The following is a 19,961-nucleotide window of genomic DNA, read 5'->3' on the forward strand; positions in this document are numbered from 1 at the left end:
GTTTCAAGCATTCAGGCTTGGAGTTGCCAGACATGGCCACAAGGGAAAATGAAACCATTTCAAGACCTCCACAAGTTGGGAACTACAAAGAATTTGAAGATATTGACAATTATCTTCTATGTTGTAATTTAAATGAAGACTTGGAGGACACAATGATAGAAAACACTGTTTGAAGGCAGCCCACTACCTGCACTAGATGTCTGCACTGATTTCTTCATTTACAGTCAATCACAAAAAATACAGCAGTGCACACTGGATGAATTTCACTATCAATAGCTATTAGGAAGTAATACACAAATTTATAGTACTATAATAATATTGGTAGTGTTCTAATTTGTTCAATATTTCATTTAAATACACAATTTGTTAAGGTAATTTGCCTTTTTTTATACCTTAAAAAAAACCAATTTCCATAAAACTCGGCTAATTGGGAAGCTGCTTAATTGGGCCAAAGTGAACTGGTCCTGATGTGTTGCAATGAACTGTAATCAACTGTAGTGAGGTAAATGAATTGTTCAAGATAGAGTGGCTCTTAAGAGGATGTTTTCTATAGTGGGGGCATCTAGGATTAGAGGGCACAGCCTCAGAGTAGCAGGATGTCGCTTTAGAGCAGTGGAATTCATTTCCACAGACAACTGTGGAGGCCAAGCAGTTTGGTATATTTAAAGCGGAAGTTGATAGATTGCTGATTAGGAACGGCATCAAAGGTTATGGAGTGAAGGCAGGAGTATGTGGACAAAAGGGATAATAAATCAACCATGATGAAATGGCGAAGCAGACTTCATGGGCTAAATGGCCTAATTCTGCTCCTATGTCTTCTGGTCTTACTGTTGCATAGGGAGCTTTCTGATACTGAGGAGAAAGAAACCCACATCATATCTTCACACTTGGCCGCCTTGCCCAAGCTGCCATGGTCAGAGAAGGTTGCAAGAAAGAAAAGATGGGTGGAATGTATAAGTGTTCTTATTTCATTTGTCTCTCTCACAGGGAGGAAACAATGCAGGCCATACTGTGGTAGTGGATTCTGTGGAATACGACTTCCATCTTTTACCCAGTGGAATCATCAATCCCAATGCCATTGCATTCATTGGTAAGTTTTCATCTTCTTTTGCCTGCAGCATGCGAGCCCAATGAACTAGAGCAGAATTCCTCATCGTCTTCTGTTTTGTTGTGGGAGCTTCATTATCAGGGACTGCTGAAAAGATGGGACTTTTGTATATCAAATGGAGAAAATCTGATGTTGCTGTGATCATGAACAGAATTGCCCTTGACTAAAAGGAATTTATGGCCTCTGTCCGCTCAGTAGTTTATAGATGCTGGCTTTTTGGCAGATGGTTGAGACCTTTTTTTTTTTTGCACCTTAAATAATTTCCCTTCTACTCTTTTTGTCATCAACCAAAACTACATTTTAAAAAAGCAGGATATACTTAGATCAGGAACCAGTAATACAATTATTGTTAAGTTAATACAGTTACTGTCATTCTATTTTCTTGTTTTCTTCTTTATCATGAAGGCCAAACATTGTCATTTTTTAAAATGAAAAGTTGGGGAGTACTGAATTGTGAAGGAAATTTTGGCTTTAGTCTTTCAGTCCAATTTTTAAGAATAATATGATGGGATATCAGGGCTGTAATTCAACTGCATAATTGGGGGAGATGATGGAGATAAGCTTCTACTAACTATTAAATGCTCCCAATTGCATGCATCTCAAATACCCCCTGACAGCAAAGTCCAGCTCTTGGCTTTCATGTGTGACTTAGGTCCGAAGCCCAGCAGAACCATTTCTACTAACAGGAAAAAAAATGGCGTGTATTGGTGCCTTAAAACAAGTTGTATCAGGCAGAAGGGGCACATCAGATGCTGTTGGCAGCTCATCTCGAAGAAAAACTCTGATTTCAAACTTCCGCTGCCTAGAACAATATCCACTTATGGGGAAGACTTCCGGTGTAAAACTTGAGGAAAATATCCAGAGCTAGACTCCCTCAGGCAGTCGTACGTTGAGTTCAACGCTGACTGGCTATTCCTGTGACATCACTTGTGCCAAACTGTATTGGTCTCTGCCATTCCTTTGGATTCATCAGCTGTGTGAAAGTGGGGGACCTGCTGCATGGGCAACAGGTAGCTCTGCAAGTCGTACTGCCCTGGCTTGCACGTCACGTAGAGAGCTAGGACATCAATGGTCGACCTCGACCAACAGAAGGCCTCAATTCAAATACTAACCATCTGAATTAGCAGAGTAATGGAAGGTTTAAATTTCAGCAAAGATGAAGCACTTGGACAAGGTAGAATTGAAATTATAGAATTGAATTTGGGAGACTGAGCCATATAGCCTGACATTAATGGATTTCCAACTTCCCACATTCTCCAAAGTATAGAAGTGAAACATTGCAAATCTAAATGAAATTCTCTTTCGAAGAACTATCAAAGGCATGACAACCCATTAATCTTCAGTGCTGTACTATACAATGGAATCAGACATTTTGATTTCTAATGCAGCCAGCAGCAAGAAATTTGCATGTACTGTATGTTGCTGCTTTAAAACTGATGGTCAATATTTGGTAATTAGATTGTACAAATATTTCATTAATCCTAATAAATAGTTTTCAGTTTGTTAGAGCAGATCCTTTATCCAGAACTTTGAAAATTCTGTTGCAGACAGTTTAATTTATCATCTGAATTTATTGACACAAATATGGAAGTCAGTGGGGAAATCAGCATGCAGCAATATTATCTGCTCTCTTTTTGAAAAATCAATGCAGAAAGATTCTTATTTTTAAAATGCTGCTAAGTTTTCACCTTTTGCAAATGCAGAGAAGACAATGCTGCAAAAAAAATTGCTTTCTTTGAAATCCAAGTCTAACAATGGCCTTTATACTGCTCATGTTTATAAAAGATTCAGATTGCAAGCCTCATTAATTTGATGGGGATTTCAGTTATTTGAATCACATGTAAGCAGTTGGGGTATCTGTAGGGGTGTAGCCTTCCTATTATTTAAAAAAAAATCTTGTACAGGCTTATTGAAAGTTTAAGCAACACACACAAAATGCTGGTTGAACACAGCGGGCCAGACAGCATCTATAGGGAGAAGCGCTGTCGATGTTTTGGCCCGAGACCCTTCGTTAGGACTAACTGAAAGGAAAGCTAGGAAGAGATTTGAAAGTAGGAGGGGGAGGAGGAAATGCGAAATGATAGGAGAAGACCGGAGGGGGTGGAGTGAAGCTGAGAGCCAGAAAGGTGATTGGCAAAAGGGATACAGAGCTGGAGAAGGGAAAGGATTATGGGACGGGAGGCCTAGGAAGGGGGAGGGGAGCACCAGAGGGAGATAGAGAACAGGCAGTGATGGGCAGAGAGAGAGAGAAAAAAAAGAGGAGGGGGATTAAAACTAAATATATCAGGGATGAGGTAAGAAGGGGAGGAAGGGCATTAACGGAAGTTAGAGAAGTCAGTGTTCATACCATCAGGTTGGAGGCTACCCAGCCGGTATATAAGGTGTTGTTCCTCCAACCTGAGTGTGGCTTCATCTTGACAGTAGAGGAGGTCATGGATCTACTGTCAAAATGAAGCCACACTCCATTTATTTTATATTTTTATTATCTGGAAGTTGGAAAGGCCAATATTTATTACTTATTGCACTACTTCCGTTGTATTCTTGGGGAAGGAATTCCAGGATTTGCATACGTTGATGAAAGAGGACTGGCAGTATACTTACCAATCAGGATGGTGTGCAACCTGGAGCAGAAGCTGGAGTTTTAATGGAGTTCACATGTACCTGAAGCCTAAGTCATAGTCATACAGCACAGAAACATGCTCTTTGTTGCACCATGCCCATGCTGACCGTCAATTATTCTTCTACACCTGGAGTCCATGGACTCCTTGTCTAATGGTATCGGCTGATGCCATTAAAAAAGATGGGAACCCCAGATCTATACTAATCTCATTTACCACTGCTAGCACATCTATACAGTTCGCTGTCACAGGAAAGCAGCATCCATCATCAGGGACCCCTACCACAAACGTAATGCTCTGCTGCCATCAGGAAGAAGGTACCGGTGCCTCAGGGCTCACACCACCAGGTTCAGGAACAGTTATCCCTCAATCATTTGGCTCTTAAACCCTTGGGAATAACTTCACTCAACTTTACTTTATTTTTATTTATAATTATTATGTTTTTTTTTCTTTTGTATTTGCGTAGATTGCTGTCTTTTGTACATTGGTTGTTTGTCTGCCCTGTTGGGTGCAGCCTTTCATTGATACTATTTCAGTACTGTATAGTTCTTGGATTTCCTACAAAAAAAGTCTGAGTTGTATATGGTGGTATGTATGTACTTTGATAATAAATTTGAACTTCATCGTACTCTATGCCTTTGTGATTTAAGTATCATGAGAGTACCTGCCTCCACCGTTTTCTCAGAGCAACCAGATTGCCATGATTTTCTAGATGGGGGGGGGGGGGGGGAAATGCAGGTCAATGCAGGTACACTTGCAACATTTAAGAGGCATTTTGATTGGGTAGCTGATGGAGAAGAAGGGCTCGGAAGGATATGGGTGGAATGTGGGTAGTCGGGACTAGCAGGGAGGATGCTGTGCTCAGCATGAACCAGTTGAACCACAGGGCCTGTTTTCCTGCAGTATTCCTCTTTGACTCAGTGACCATCTTTTCCAACTCTTTCTCTCCTCACTTTAAACCAGTCCTTCAGGTTTTGTTCTTTGGGGGGGGGGGGGGGTGGGTGGAATCTCTCCCTATCATGACCCAGAATTTTAGATACCATATCTCTGTCAGATTCTTCTCACAGCTGCCTCTTGTCCAAGGAAAACAATCCCAACCTCTACAGCCTCTTTTCATAACTGAAATATTCCAAGCCAGGCAGTGCTTTGTAAATCTCCACTGCATCCTCCATGGTACATTCATGCCCTTCCTGTAGTGTAACAACCAGACTGCACACAGTGCTCCTGCTGTGGCCTAACAAAGTCGCCCTTGGTTGTAAAGTAATGGGTTTTAGAAGTGCTGTCAGAGTAGCTTAAGTGGTGGTGAATTTCAGTGCAGTCATTGTATGTTTCTGGTAGAGGAATTAATAGGTAAGATGTTGCCTTGGGTGCAGTCAACTCCTGGGTAGTGTTGAGCAGCTTAGGTTTGTTGGTGCATCACATCCAGTGGATTTCATCACACTCCTGATTTATGCCTGGTTAATAGTGAAAAAGGCTTTGGGGTATCAGGAAATTGGATATCCAGCCTTACACTTGCTCTTGTAACCATGTTGGCTGACCCAGTTGAGTTTCTGTTCAGTAGTGACTCAGGATATCAATGGTGGGGTCTTAGTGATGGTAATGCCATTGAATGTCAAGGATTGGTGATTTCTCTTGTTGGAAGTAGTCATTTCTAGCAATCTGTCACATGAGCGCTATGTCATGAATCATCCATGCCATAACAATGAATAGATTTGAGTACATTAGTCCTGAAGAAGGGTTTTGGCCTGAAACGTTGACCGTTTATTCATCGACATAGATGCTGCCTGACCTGCTGAATTCTTCCAGCATTTTATGTGCATTGTTTTGAATTTCCAGCATTTGCAAAATTTCTCTTGTGAATAGATTTGTGAATGAATAGATTTTGCTATATGTAGGCTTGAGAATACTTCATTTGTTGAGGAGTTTTGATAGGATTTGAACTCTTATAATTATCAATGAAATATCCTCATTTCTGGCAGAATGACAGAAGGAAGGTTACTGATGAAGCAGCCACAGATGGTTGACTCAGGGAACTCCTGCAGTGATGTCCTGGGGCTCAGATGATTGACTTCCTAACAATTACCGTAGTCTTTTGTCTGCATTTAATTTTGAAAACTGGGTAACAAGTATGTAATTTATTTATTAAAAATGCAGTTTTGTTAACAAACTAACTGTTTATGCCCTTTAGGTAATGGGGTCGTCATTCATTTACCAGGTCTCTTTGAAGAAGCTGCAAAAAATGCAAAGAAGGGAAAAGGTTGGTCCAGTGGATTTCAAACTGATCTTGTAACTGAGCTATAAAGTGACCTGTTAGAATTTTCTCCTTTATGTCCATCTGAAATATTTTGTATATGTTTCCTTCCAACACTGAATGCAATTCAGTCTTCACTCTATATTAGCTCTTGAAATATTCCTTTAATACCCTTTGCCTGCTTTATTCCCTATAACCTATTCTCCCTCACATGCCTATTAACACTCCCTGTTCTCCTACCACCTTTCTGCACTGAGGGGTAATTTATGCCAGCTAGTCAGCCCACCAGTACATGTGGGGGGGGGGGGGGGGGGGAAGCAGAAGTATACCCAATGTAGTCAAAGACTGCTTACAGGTGGTACTGGAGGTTAGGACTTAACTATGGGGTAGCAGGCTCTCCTGTTGTACTGCACCATTTGGTGTTTTGAACACTGCAGCTCCAAGGGCTTTACTCCTGATTCTCTGGTCTATCCACATGATCCCTTGTTCTTGGCATCATTCTGGTAAATCTACTCTCTACAGTTTTTCTTAAGTGTGATTTCCAGATCTGAATGCCCATGCTTCAGCTTGTGGTCTAACACTATTTTATCATTTACAATATTTTTAATACTTTGTACTCCCTGCCTGTATTGGCAACATCTAGGATCCCATATGTTGTCTTAAATAGCCTCATCAACTGCTAGCAACACCATCTCGGGGAACATCCACAACCCAACTAATATTTCTCCTACATCCAAAATCATCTTCGTAGTTGTGGGCATTACTAATCGACTCTGTGTACTGGTTTAGAAAGTAGTATAACTTTATGTTCATCTTCAGGTCTTGAAGGTTGGGAGAACAGATTAATCATTTCGGACCGAGCTCATATTGGTAAGAGGAATCATTATTAAATTATTATTTTATCAACCAAATTAATAAAATAGCATTATTCTTCTATTTACCTTTGTTGCATAAAACTTTTTAAATAAAGGCTATGGTTATTGGATGCACTGATTGTATTTTAGTTTAATGAGCTATTTTTGTGCTGTAAAATTTTCCTTCCATGAACATTTATCATGTTCAATCCAAATTTGAAACCAGTGTGTTAGAGTGGGGTGGCGAGTGGGAGAGGTACATAAGTTCTGCCTGTTGATAAGTTCTTTTAGCCTAGAAGTTGTTGTTGGAGTTGATTGTCAAGGATGAGGTTATGGAGTATCTGGAGGCATATGACAAGATAGGTAGAACTCAGCATGGTTTCCTTAAAGGAAAATCCTGCCTGACAATCCTATTGCAATTTTTTGAGGAAATTACAAGTAGGCTAGACAAGGGAGATGCAGTGGATGTTGTGTATTTGGATTTTCAGAAGACCTTTGACAAGGTGACACACAGGCTGCTAAACAAGGTAAGAGCTCATGGAATTACGGGAAAGTTACATACGTGGATAGAGCGTTGGCTGATCGGCAGGAAGCCGAGTGGGAATAAAGGGATCCCATTCTGGTTGGCTGCCGGTTACCAGTGGTGTTCCATAGGGATCTGTGTTGGAGCAGCTTCTTTTTACGTTGTCTATCAATGATTTAGATTATGAAATAGGTGGCTTTGTGGCTAAGCTTGCTGATGATACAAAGATAGGTGGAGGGGCCAGTAGTGCTGAGGAAACAGAATCTGCAGAGAGACTTGGATAGATTGGGGGAATGGGCAAAGAAGTGGCAAATGAAATACAATGTTGGAAAGTGCATGGTCATATACTTTGGTAGAAGAAATAAATGGGCTGTCTATTATTTAAATGGGGAGAGAATTCAAAGTTCTGAGATGCAACGGGACTTGGGAGTCCTCGTGCAGGATACCCTTAAGGTTAACCTTCAGGTTGAGTCGGTGGTGAAGGTGGCGAATGCAATGTTGGCATTCATTTCTCGAGGAATAGAGTATAGGAGCAGAGATGTGATGTTGAGGCTCTATAAGGCACTGGTAAGACCTCACTTGGAGTACTGTGTGCAGTTTTGGGCACCTTATTTAAGAAAATATGCTGACATTGGAGAGGGTTCAGAGAAGATTCACGAGAATGATTCCGGGAATGAGAGGGTTAACATATGAGGAACATTTGACCGCTCTTGGACTGTACTCCTTGGAGTTTAGAAGAATGAGGGGGGGACTTCATAGAAACATTTCGAATGTTGAAAGGCATGGACAGAGTGTATGTGGCAAAGTTGTTTCCCATGGTGGGGGAGTCTAGTACGAGAGGGCATGATTTAAGGATTGAAGGGTGCCCATTCAGAACAGAGATGTGAAGAAATTTTTTTAGCCAGAGGGTGGAGAATCTGGAATTTGTTACCACGGGCGGCAGTGGCGGTCAAGTCATTGGGTGTATTTAAGGCAGTGATTGATAGGTATTTGAGTAGCTAGGGCATCAAAAGTTATGGTGAGAAGGCGGGGGAGAGGGACTAAATTGGAGAATGGATCAGCTCATGATAAAATGGCGGAGCAGACTCGATGGGCCGAATGGCCGACTTCTGCTCCTTTGTCTTATGGTCTTATAAATCTCAACTGGCCCAGAAAAAAAAGAACCATTAATAGACCATCTCAAGTGGTCAATGTCATTGTGCTTTATTAGAATTTGCTTTTTTAAAACTCTTATAAAGTATCCATTTCTATTGCATGGATTTTAATTCTGTGCCTGTTAAATATCATGTTTCAGTTTAGTTCTCCTGCTCTTTTAACAAATTGATGAGACAAATTGGGACTCAGATCAAATGGATTATCACAGTCTTTTTCCCAAGTTTTTTTTTTAGCCCAGCACCCCTACTGGGGAATAGGCTGTTGACAGCAACTCGCCAGAGTCCTCTGTCCTGGGCCAGACTTTCAACTTGTCCACAGGTGGCCATCTTCAAAGATCCTTCCTCTCCCAGTGATGAGGTCTTTGGAGTTCTGTTGACATTTCTGTAGCTCTGGGATTTTATGGGATGAGTTTGCTAATCCTATGCCCAACCCTCCTCCTTTCACAGCAGGGTTTGGGGCAGGTTTTTTCCCCAGGGTAGCAAGTCAAAAACCAGAGAGAGAGAGTCGGTTTAAGGTGAGAGGGGAAATTTTAAAGAAGACCTGAGTGGCAAGATCTTCTACACAGGGAGGTGGATTAATCTCTCTACGGATTTTCTGAAGTGTGATTTCCAGAACTGGATACCTATACTTCAGCTCAATTTTTACTAGTGTTTTATCGTTTACCATATTTCCTTACATGTATTAGTAATATCTAGGATCCCATATACTCTTTTCTTTAACAACTTCGTCAGCTTCTTGCAACACCATCTCAGGGAACAGCTGGAAGCTTTCCATGCCCTGACCTATATTTGTTCTGCAAGGTGGTGTCATAGGAAGTGGTACAGTTAATACTGCTTAAAGGACATTTGGATAGGTACCTACACAGGATAGGTTTAGAAGGATATTGACCACATGCAGACTGGCTCAGAAGACTCGGTGGTCAGCATGGATGAGTTGAGCCTTTTCCTGTGCTGTATAACTCTATGGCAAATTGGATCTGTGGCTATGTAGCCAGCTTATAATTGTTGCAAATCTTAGTTCACCAGCATAAAAAATTTGTTCTAAGTGATTTCCATCAAATTGCAAAAGTCAGATATCAAAGAAGTGAATTGCATGGTTAAAAATACTAAAGCTATCTTGTTATATTAGTGATCATGATGCAAAACATGTTGTGACAAAGATTACTAATGACTCTGGACAGTAATGAATGTCAAGACATTCATTCTTCTATTTCCTTGCACACAATGTGGGTGTGATTAGTGACAGCGTGCCAATTTCCACAGTTTACTAGAAAATTGCCATTTTTAATTTCCTACTTGTAAAGCATTTGCAGAAACTATTTTGATTCTAATTTGTTGGACTGATGATTATCCAGTTAAATTCTTGGATAATTTACATACAATATCAATTAACCAAATTAATGGAGCATCATCAATTATTTATCCCTTTGTTTTTGTAGTATTTGATTTCCACCAAGCTGCTGATGGTGCTCAGGAACAACAGAGGCAACAACAAGCTGGAAAAAAGTAAGGTTCTGATTCCCCCCCCCCCCCCCCCCCCCCACTTTTAATGTAGATTTTATACATTTTCTGAAATGGAATTCAATAAATTGTAGGGGAGCTCTTTAATCACATTCGGGAGTACAGAATGTTGCACCATTTAAAGATGCAGTTCCCCTTGGTGCTTGGGCCACTTCTTGACAAGTGTTTGCTATTTGGTAAACAGATATGCTATACTGTTAGTAATCTCTTAACTGTTTATGTCATGCACCAAGCATTTCCTTCTAACCTTGGTTAATGAATTTTTTTTTCAAACTACAAAGGCTCAAACTATATTGAACATTAGACAATTTAAAAACCTTAAGTGCAGAATGAATCGCAGGAAAACAGATTTAATATTTATTGGTTTTAACTGTAACTGTTTTGCATTTAAAGTTTGTCAATTGCATAATAAAAACTGTGTTTTGGCTAGCTTCTCCGTAATGGATTCTGTCTATACTACTTGCAGTCTCAGTAAATAAGTCAGTATAATCAAAAACGCTGGACACCCCAACATTCGCTCTTCTCCCCTCTTCCTTTGGGCAGAAGATAGAAAAGCCTGAAACCACATACCGGCAAATTCAAGGATAGCTTCTACCCCACAGTTTTATGACTATTGAAATGGTATCCTAGTATGACAAGAAAGACTTGACCTCACAGTCTACCTCATAATGATCTTATTTACCTGCACTGCACTTTCCCTGCTGCTGTTGCACTTTATTTTGCATTGTGATCATTTTACCTCGTTCTACCTCAATGAACTGTGTAATGATTTGATCTGTATGAACACTATGCAAATCAAGCTTTTCCCCGTATCTCAGTGCATGTGACGATAATATTCCATTTCCCAATATGTGACAATTAGATTAGCTGATCTACTGTGGCATTGCACACAAACTTGCAACCAGTGTCAGAGATCAGGAATAACTGATATAATTCCTATTTGCATCTATCATGTTCTGCTTTATTTTTATATATAACTCAAAGGGAGGAATATAATTACAACCAGATAAATCTTCCCATTCAGTGTTCTGTTTATTAATTTTAAATAGGTCATAGATATACTGAATTTAAACCTTTGACATTCTCTTGAATTTCTCTTTTATGTTTATTTAGTATGAGAGAGAAAAAGACAGGTACTTAGCTTTTATATCAAATGAGGACAGTACCAGATAATCGTTTTTGGAATAGGACTTTATACTCATACAGTAATGAAAGCCTTCCATCATTAAAAGATCTCTTTAATTCTATTGCTTTGTTCTTTAACCAATCCTCTTCATACCCATAGGACATCCACTACAGTACACAACTTCTTTTCCACTGTCTTTTGTGTCCTTAGAAAGTCCAGATCCACCCCATCCACTAGTTTCCCCTTAATTTCACTGTTACATTTTTAACTGAAAATTTTCATACATTATTTTCCTTTTACAATACAAGTTTGAATCTACCTAATATTACATTATGAATTCCAGGTGTCTAGTTACTATTCTTTCCAATGCATGCTGGTGCTGCCTTTAGCACTCGGCTGCACTCCCCGGATGGAAGCGGGGCTAAAAGGGGTCATTATAGAATGTATACCAAGAGAGTTGACACCGGTGTGCCAGGAACCTGATGTGAACGTGTGCCGTTCGCTGGTGCTGTCACAGCAGTAAATCACTCACAGCTTGGTTATGAAGAGGGTTGTGAGGCTACTGCTGAGCCGTCAGGCCCAATGAGGGTCTCAGTGTTGCATTCCAACCAGCATGGTAAGTGCAGGCCATTGCTGGAGACTGGCAACACCTCCGTGTGTTGATGTGCTGCTCAGTCAAGCTTATTACCATAGAAAAATCCCCAGAGTTGGGGGGATGGTGGGAGTCAACAGCTTCTATCAGGATTATTTAATTACCTGAATTAAATTTCCCAGCAGAGGGATTTCAACCTGTATCTTTAGATCAGCATAACTGTTCTATTTCAGGACTCTTAACCAATACATTGCTGTACCCCTTGTGGCTGACTATAGTGACTGAAGTCCATTCTATCACTAGGCAGCTTATTAACGAAGGCCACTAAAGACAAGTAATAGACGATGTTGGAAAACTGCAGTGTGTTTCTTGCTGTTCATGGTCATGGTTTTAACCGTAATAAAATCATACCATAACATTGGGTCCTGTTTTAATTTCAACCATTCTTTGTGTTGTGATGGGGCTAGAGGAATAAACATAATTTGTGTAATTTACAAAATATTGGAATATTTGCCAATTAGTTCATCAGTTGTTGGAAACAATTAGATGCTGATTAATCAAACAAAATGGAACTTATTTCTTTCTTATTTTGCAGCCTGGGCACCACGAAGAAGGGAATTGGTCCGGTGTATTCTTCAAAAGCAGCTCGGAGTGGGCTCAGGATATGTGACCTCCTGACTGACTTCGATGACTTTTCTGAAAGGTATTTAAGCTTATTCCTTTCTTTAGTTGCGGCTCGGCCTTTCTATTTGCTGGTTTTTCTGTTTGCTCAAGCTGTCCTCTGACAGTTTTGTGCTTTGTGGCTGCTGGTTGTGCAAGTCTGGCATTTTCATCCATGCTGTGTAATATTGTATCTGAGGAGTTCAAATAGCATCTAATACATAAAACAATTCAAAACCACAAATTTTCATCTTGCCTTTTTTTTTTACCATAAATTGTGCAAATGTGTATCAAGTTCATTTGATTATGGACAGTGTCTGCTACTAATCAGAAATGCAATTACCCACAACTGCATTACTAATAGGCTACTACATGTGACCATTGCACCATCAAAATCACTCTATATTGACGCATAACAGCTCAGTATAGTAACTGCTTTGCGCATGACTGTAAGAAACTGCAGAGAGTTGTGGACACAGCATAGCACATAACGAGAACTGGCCTTGTACTGATGAAGGTTTTCAGCCCAATCCCAAGTATTTAATCTCAAACGTGGCACCCGTCAGGGATGCCCCTTAAGTCCCTTTCTCTTTGATTTGGCTATAGAACCTCTGGCGATAGCATTTCGAAACTGTCCTGAATTGACCGGGATTTGGAGAGGGGGTGTTGAGCATAAAGTTTCTCTCTATGCTGATGACTTATTACTCTTTCTCTCAAATCCGTCTACATGCTTACCTCTAATGTTTTCACTTCTTGACCAGTTTAGCCAGATCTCTGGCTATAAACTTAATTTACATAAGAGTGAACTTTTCCCAATAAATAAAGAAGCACAAGAACTAATATTTCGTGATCTCCCTTTTAAAGTAGTCCATAATCAATTTACTTATCTTGGAATTACAGTCACAAGGAAGTTTAAAGATCTCTTTCGTGAAAGCTTTGTCAACCTTTCATATGCTATAAAACAGAGTCTGGTACAATGGTCACCTCTATCTATGTCTTTGGTAGGTCATATTAATGTTGTTAAAATGTATGTTCTCCCCAAATTTTTATACTTATTTCAATCTATCCCAATTTTTATTCCTAAATCTTTTTTTGATTCCTTAGACTATTATTTTGTCATATCTGTGGCAGAATAAGCGCTCTAGAATTAATAAAATCCACCTCCAAAAATCTAAAAAAGAGGGTGGCATGGCTTTACCTAACTTTCGCTTATATTATTGGGCAGCTAATATACATTGTGCTACCTTCTGGTCTTTCTTCCACGGCCAATCCGAGTGCCCTAACTGGGTGGCAATGGGTTGAGCTCCACTAAAGAATTATCTATATCTGCACTTCTTGGCTCTGCACTCCCTAGCAGTCTGCCCAGATCAATAGCTAATCCTCTTGTTAGACACACTTTGCGTATATGGGCTCAGTTTAGGAAATAGTATGGTTTTCAGGGGTTTTCCGTTTCTAGCCCTGTCGCACACAATCACCATTTTTTACCTACTACGTACGATTCAGCATTCCATGTTTGGTTTAGGAAGGGCATTAGACATTTTGAAGATCTTTTCATTGATAATCGCTTCGCTTCTTTTCAGCAGCTCTCTGTTAAGTTCAACCTGCCTAACGCTCACTTTTTCAGATATCTCCAAATCCGACACTTTATTGCTCCTTTAATTCCTAACTTTCCTGAAATGCCTGTGAAAAATGCTATGGACCTATTTCTTTCCATTAATCCACTAGGTAAAGGTTTAATATCAATTATCCGAGATAAACAAGCAGCCTTATGACGAGCCCCTGTGGATAAAATTAAAATGGCCTGGGAGCAGGATTTAAATATCTCCTTATCCGAGGAGAGCTGGGACTCAGTTCTCAAATCGGTTAACTCAACCTCTTTGTGCTCGCCATTGCCTTTTACAGTTTAAGATTGTTCACAGAGCCCATATGTCTAAATCTAAACTATCTCGATTCTACCCTGGCATTAGCCCGCTCTGTGATAAATGCAAGAGGGACGTGGCCTCTCTCATCCATATGTACTGGCTCTGTCCTAGCTTGGAGAAATTCTGGAAAGATGTCTTCAGTACATTATCGGGTATTCTGAATCAGCACCTAAAACCAAACCCCTTAATTGCTCTGTTCGGTTTTTGGGGCGAGACAGATTTATGTCTGGGTCCGACCCAATGCCAAATATTATCCTTTGCCTCTCTCCTGGCTAGACGCTTGATCCTCCTTAGATGGAGAGATGTTGCCCCGCCCACTCATGCGCAATGGCTTAACGACATTATGGCCTGCTTGGACCTCGAAAAAATTCATTATTCAGTTCTTAACTCGGATCTAAAGTTCCATAAGGTCTGGGGACCTTTTATCGAGTACTTTCATAACCTTCCTCCTGACTAGGGTTTTTTTTCTTTTTCTTTTTTTCTTCTTCTTTTCAGTCCCTTGCTTTCAGCTCCCTTTTTTTTCTGGTAGTAGGCATTATTATCCTCTGCTGCTAAGTGTATTCACAGTCTGGGAGTTTGACTGTCCTGACCTATACTCTTTATACTGTGTTGTGGTCGGTCTGGAGTTGTTGTTTTTTATCTTGTGTTTTGGGGCTTGGGGAGGACACTAAGCTTACTTGTCTTTAATTTAGGTGCTTTTTTGTTAAATTCTCTTCCTTTGTAGCATATTGTTATTGTACGCTTAATTTTGCACCATATTAATGCTCCTCATTGGGATTTGGGGTTTTTAATTTGTAAAATGTTTTGAAAAACTAATTAAAAAATGTAAAAAAAAAAGGTTTTCAGCCCAAAATGGCGGTGGTTTACTCCTCTCCATAGATACTGCTTGACCTGCTGAGTTCCTGCAGCATTTTGAGTGTTGCTCTGGATTTCCAGCATCTCAAAATTCAAAGTACATACAGTCAGCCCTCCATATCCACGGGTTCCGCATCTGTGGATTCGACCAACTGCGGGTTGAAAATATTTGAAAATAAAATTCCAGAAAGTTCCAAAAAGCAAAACGTGAATTTGCTGCTTTCCAAGTACTACGCTGAGTCCATGCGAATGAAGTGATGTGTAGGCATACCCTGCTGTAGCCTCCCGCCATTTCACAGATCCTCAGTCTCTCTCCAGCATTCGTTGTTTGAGCATTGTTCGCCTTGCGTCTCGTTCGTTTGCTACTTGTGTTGTGAGCGAGAGGAAGGAGTTTAAGGCTAGTAAGGGATGGCCGGCTAGCGATATAAAGCGCTGCAGCCTCAAGAACTTAAAGATCATGGGAGAATCGGCATCGGCTAATGCCGAGGCAGCATCAGCATTCTCAGAAGAGCTACGATGGTTGTGTCTGTACTGAACATGTACAGTTTTTTTTCCCTTGTCATTATTCTCTGAACAATACAGTATAATAACTATTTACATAGCATTTACATTGTATTAGGTATTATAAGTAATCTAGAGATGATTTAAAGTATACGGGAAGATGTTGCGTAGGTTATATGCAAATGCTACACCATTTTATACAAGGGACTTGAGCATCCGTAGCTTTTGGTATCCGCGGGGTGTCCTGGAACCAATTCCCCGCGGATACTGAGGGACGACTGTATATGTCTCTATATACAACCCTGAGATTCATTTCCTTGCTGGTAATATCAGTAAGTACCAGAAACACATTGGAATCAGTGAAAGACTGCATCCAACAGGGCGGACAACTAATGTGCAAAAAAAACAACAAACTGCAAATATAAAAAAGAGGAAAAGAATTATTATAAATACTGTAAATGAGCAATGAATATTGAAAACATGAGATGGAGAGACCTTGAGGGTTTTACTCATGATGGCCTGTGCCATATCCCTTTTTGGAGGTTTTTTCCTGTACAAGGGCATTGATGTTTCCATTCCAGGTTGTGTTGTATCCAGTGAATAAACTCTCCATTGCACATTTATAGAAGTTTGTCAAAGTTTTAGATGACTTGCCAAATCTTGGTAAACCTCCAAGGAAGTAGAGGCGCTGCCATGCTTTCTTCATAATTGCACTTGCATGCTGAGACCAGGACAGATCCTCTGAAATGCATATTGTACAGTATGAAACCAGGCCTTTTATGTGCAAGTGAGTAAATTAAGTACTCACTTGTACATAATCTCATTTATTTTCCTTCTCCTTACATTTCCTAACCCTTAGAATCTACCACTCACTTACACAAAAGAGACAATTTATAGTGGATATTACCCAACCAGTGGGACATGGAAGGAAACCAAAGCACCCAGAGGAAATCCAAGAAGTTACAGGGAAACCATACATGCTCCCTATTGATGGCACCAGCTGTCAGGTGTGAATTTGGGTCCTGGACCTGTCAGGCTGCATCTGTAGCCTTTCGTTATTTTACCTGGTGAGTAATGTTTTCCAAAACCACAATATATCTTTACTAAGCTTTGGTAACCTGAAGCTGCTCACAGTACTCCAAGTGATGTATAATTGCAGCTTGGAAAATTATAGACTATTTTCTTCCTTCTTGCACTCCTGTCTTCTGACTATAAAGACTAGAGTTCTATGAAATACTTCATTTTCTTTGCCTGTTCTTGACATTTTTTGATTTCCATTCAAGGGTTCCAAATCTCTTCAGACTAAACTGCTCCTGTTTAGAAAGTGCTGTTTATTTTTCATTGTGAATTGAAAGATTCTGTATTTGTCTACATTGAAATCCATTAATCAGACTTTGAGCAATCACTTAATTATTAATAAAGTACTTCATTCGTGCAGCTAATAATGCTGCCTGTATTTACTCATTAATTTGAAAAAAAAACAGATATAGATAGATAGATACTTTATTCATCCCCATGGGGAAATTCAACTTTTTTTTTCCAATGTCCCATACACTTGTTGTAGCAAAACTAATAACATACAATACTTAACTCAGTAAAAAATATGATATGCATCTAAATCACTATCTCAAAAAGCATTAATAATAGCTTTTAAAAAGTTCTTAAGTCCTGGCGGTTGAATTGTAAAGCCTAATGGCATTGGGGAGTATTGACCTCTTCATCTTCGTGTTTATCTAATATTTGTGTTTATCTAATTTTTTGAGCCACTTATAAATAAAATACAACTTCATAGGAAGCCTCTTTAACACAGACTGATTACGGAGTATCTACAAATTGTCACTATTCTTATCTTCCGCCACACAGCCATTTTTCTAGTTTATTCATTTAAAAAAACCTTCCAATTCAAGTTAAAATCTTCAGCTACAATTTTTTCTGAGAGGCAGTTATTTCTCTTGAAGTTCATTTACATACACTGACATCTGACAACTTTAGCCACCTAATCAAATTCTTCAGGGTTGAGCTTATTTTGCCTCCTGCATTTCAAAAATGGCAAGGTGTTCATCTGAAGACTTCAAGAATGTCCTGATATCATCTGTTAAGCTAACAGGTCTGTGGAATTATTTGATTTTCCCCCCACTCAGCCAGTCAGTTTGGAATGGCAACAATATCTCCCCCACAAATTCCATCATCACAGGGCTGTGTGCTTAGCTGCCCTGCTCTACTCACTTTACACTTGTGACTGTGGCTGAGCAAGGTTCCAATGCCATATTTAAGTTTGCTGACGACACCACTGTCATTGGATGAATCAAGGGTGTGACGAATCAGCATATAGAAGAGAGATCAAAGGTCTGGCTGAGTGGGGCCACAACGACAAAGCTCTCACTCAATGTCAGCAAGAGCAAGGAGCTGATTGTTGAATTCGGAAGGAGGAAATCGGAGGTCCATGAGCCAGTCCTCATAGGAATAAATTCCTTAGCGTCATCATTCAGAGGAACTGTTCTGAGCCTAGCACGTACGCAAGTTCAATTATGAAGAAAGCATGGCAGAGCCTCTACTTCCTTAGAAATTTATGAAGATTTGGTATGTCATCTAACTTCTATAGATGTGTAGTGGAGAATATATTGACTGGATGCATCACAGCTTGGTATGGAAGCACCAGTGTCCTGGAATAGAAAATCCTACAAACTGTAGTGGATACCACCCAGCCCATCACGAGTAAAGCCTTCCCGCACCATTGAACACATCTACACAAAGTGTTATCACAGAAAAGTGGCATTCATCGTTCAGGAACCCCACCCCAGGTCATGCTCTCTTTATGTTGCTGTCATCAGGAAGAAGGTACTCACATTACCAGGTTCAGGAAGTTATTACCCTTCCACCATCAGGCTCCTGAACCAGTGGGAATAACTTCATTCAACTTCACTTACCCCATCACTGAACTGTTCCTACAACCTAAGGACTCATTTCAAGGATGCTTCATCTCATGTTCTCAATATTAATGGTTTATTTATTTGTTATATTTTTTCTCTTTTATATTTGAACATTTTGTTGTCTTTTGCACATTTGTTGTTTGTCCACACTGTTTGGTGTTGTCTTTCATTGATTCTATTATGGTTCTTAGGTTTACTGAGTATGTCGGCAAGAAAATGAATCTCAGGGTTGTATATGGTGAAAATATGTACTTTGATAATAAATTTACTTTGAGCTTTGACCTTGCCTTCTTCAGAAGCAGACCAATGTGAGCATCTTTACAATCTGAAGGAATGGTTCCTGAGTCAAGAATTTGGAGGAGTGTTTCAGGGTTCTACAGTATCACCATCACTTATCCTTAAAATTTGGAGTGGAAGCCTAACTGGGGATCTTGTTTTCATATTTTCTTCATTCATTTCATTTTGCAAGTATTAATTTTGGCAAAACCTGTCCTTGCTCCAATAGCAGTTTTGTTTTTCAGGAACTCTTCTTGCAAATGTTTTGCTTCAAAGATATAGTCTGACATGATGGTTGTTTCTGGCATTTCTGCAGTGACCTTTATAATTGAAGTCACCTTTGAAAGAAGTTGGATATAAATATGTCCATTCATAGAGTCAGCACAGAAACAGGCCAACCTGCATATTTTATGAGCAAGTCTCATTTGCAGGCATTTGGCCCAGATACTTCTGAACCCTTCATATATTTACACCTGTCTGTATGTCTTTTAAACATTGTAATTCTATCCACCTCTACCACCACCTCTGGCAGCTCATTCATTACACCCACCACCATCTGTTGGGGGGGGGGGGGGGGCGGTGTTGGAAATTGCATCTCATGTTCCCTGGCACTTTAAACATACTCTCTTCTATTTTTAGACTTGCATGCCCTGGGGAAAATGACTGACAATTAATCATATCTATGCCCCTCTTGATTTTATAAACCTTAGTAAGGTCAAACCTCAGCCTCCTACTGTCTATGGAAAACATTCCCAGTCTAAACAGTATCTCCTTATAATTCAATCCCACAGGCCCGGCAACATTCTTCTGAAATTGGAAGACACCTAAATTAATATTCTTCCAAGTAATGTAACTTTATCCTTCTAACTCTTGTCTCTTGAATTTATTTTGAGACATTTGGTTCCCAGGCCTTTAACCCCACAATTTCTGTTATGATAACTTTTTTTTTTACTGACTGTCCATGTTTGTATAAATATAAATGGAGAAAATAAAGAACAGTGAAACAGAGATCTTCCTCCTTCCACCACTCAATCTACTACCTTCTGCAGGAGCACTACACTGATTATTTC

The 19,961-nt window shown here is 39.8% G+C and overlaps 1 protein-coding gene across 2 annotated transcripts in view; it reads left to right on the forward strand.

Moving 5' to 3' along the window:
* The window catches only part of LOC140730285 (adenylosuccinate synthetase isozyme 2), a 148,372-nt gene that overhangs the window by 71,552 nt on the left and 56,859 nt on the right, over positions 1–19,961 (forward strand). For both annotated transcript variants that reach the window (XM_073050487.1, XM_073050485.1), the window contains exons 2-6: positions 988–1,090; positions 5,915–5,983; positions 6,797–6,847; positions 9,948–10,014; positions 12,343–12,450. In XM_073050487.1, coding sequence (XP_072906588.1) covers positions 988–1,090; positions 5,915–5,983; positions 6,797–6,847; positions 9,948–10,014; positions 12,343–12,450 — 398 coding nt within the window. The remainder of the gene's footprint in view (positions 1–987; positions 1,091–5,914; positions 5,984–6,796; positions 6,848–9,947; positions 10,015–12,342; positions 12,451–19,961) is intronic.

Source organism: Hemitrygon akajei, chromosome 7, assembly GCF_048418815.1.
Source record: "Hemitrygon akajei chromosome 7, sHemAka1.3, whole genome shotgun sequence".
Taxonomy (NCBI): Eukaryota; Metazoa; Chordata; class Chondrichthyes; order Myliobatiformes; family Dasyatidae; genus Hemitrygon; species Hemitrygon akajei.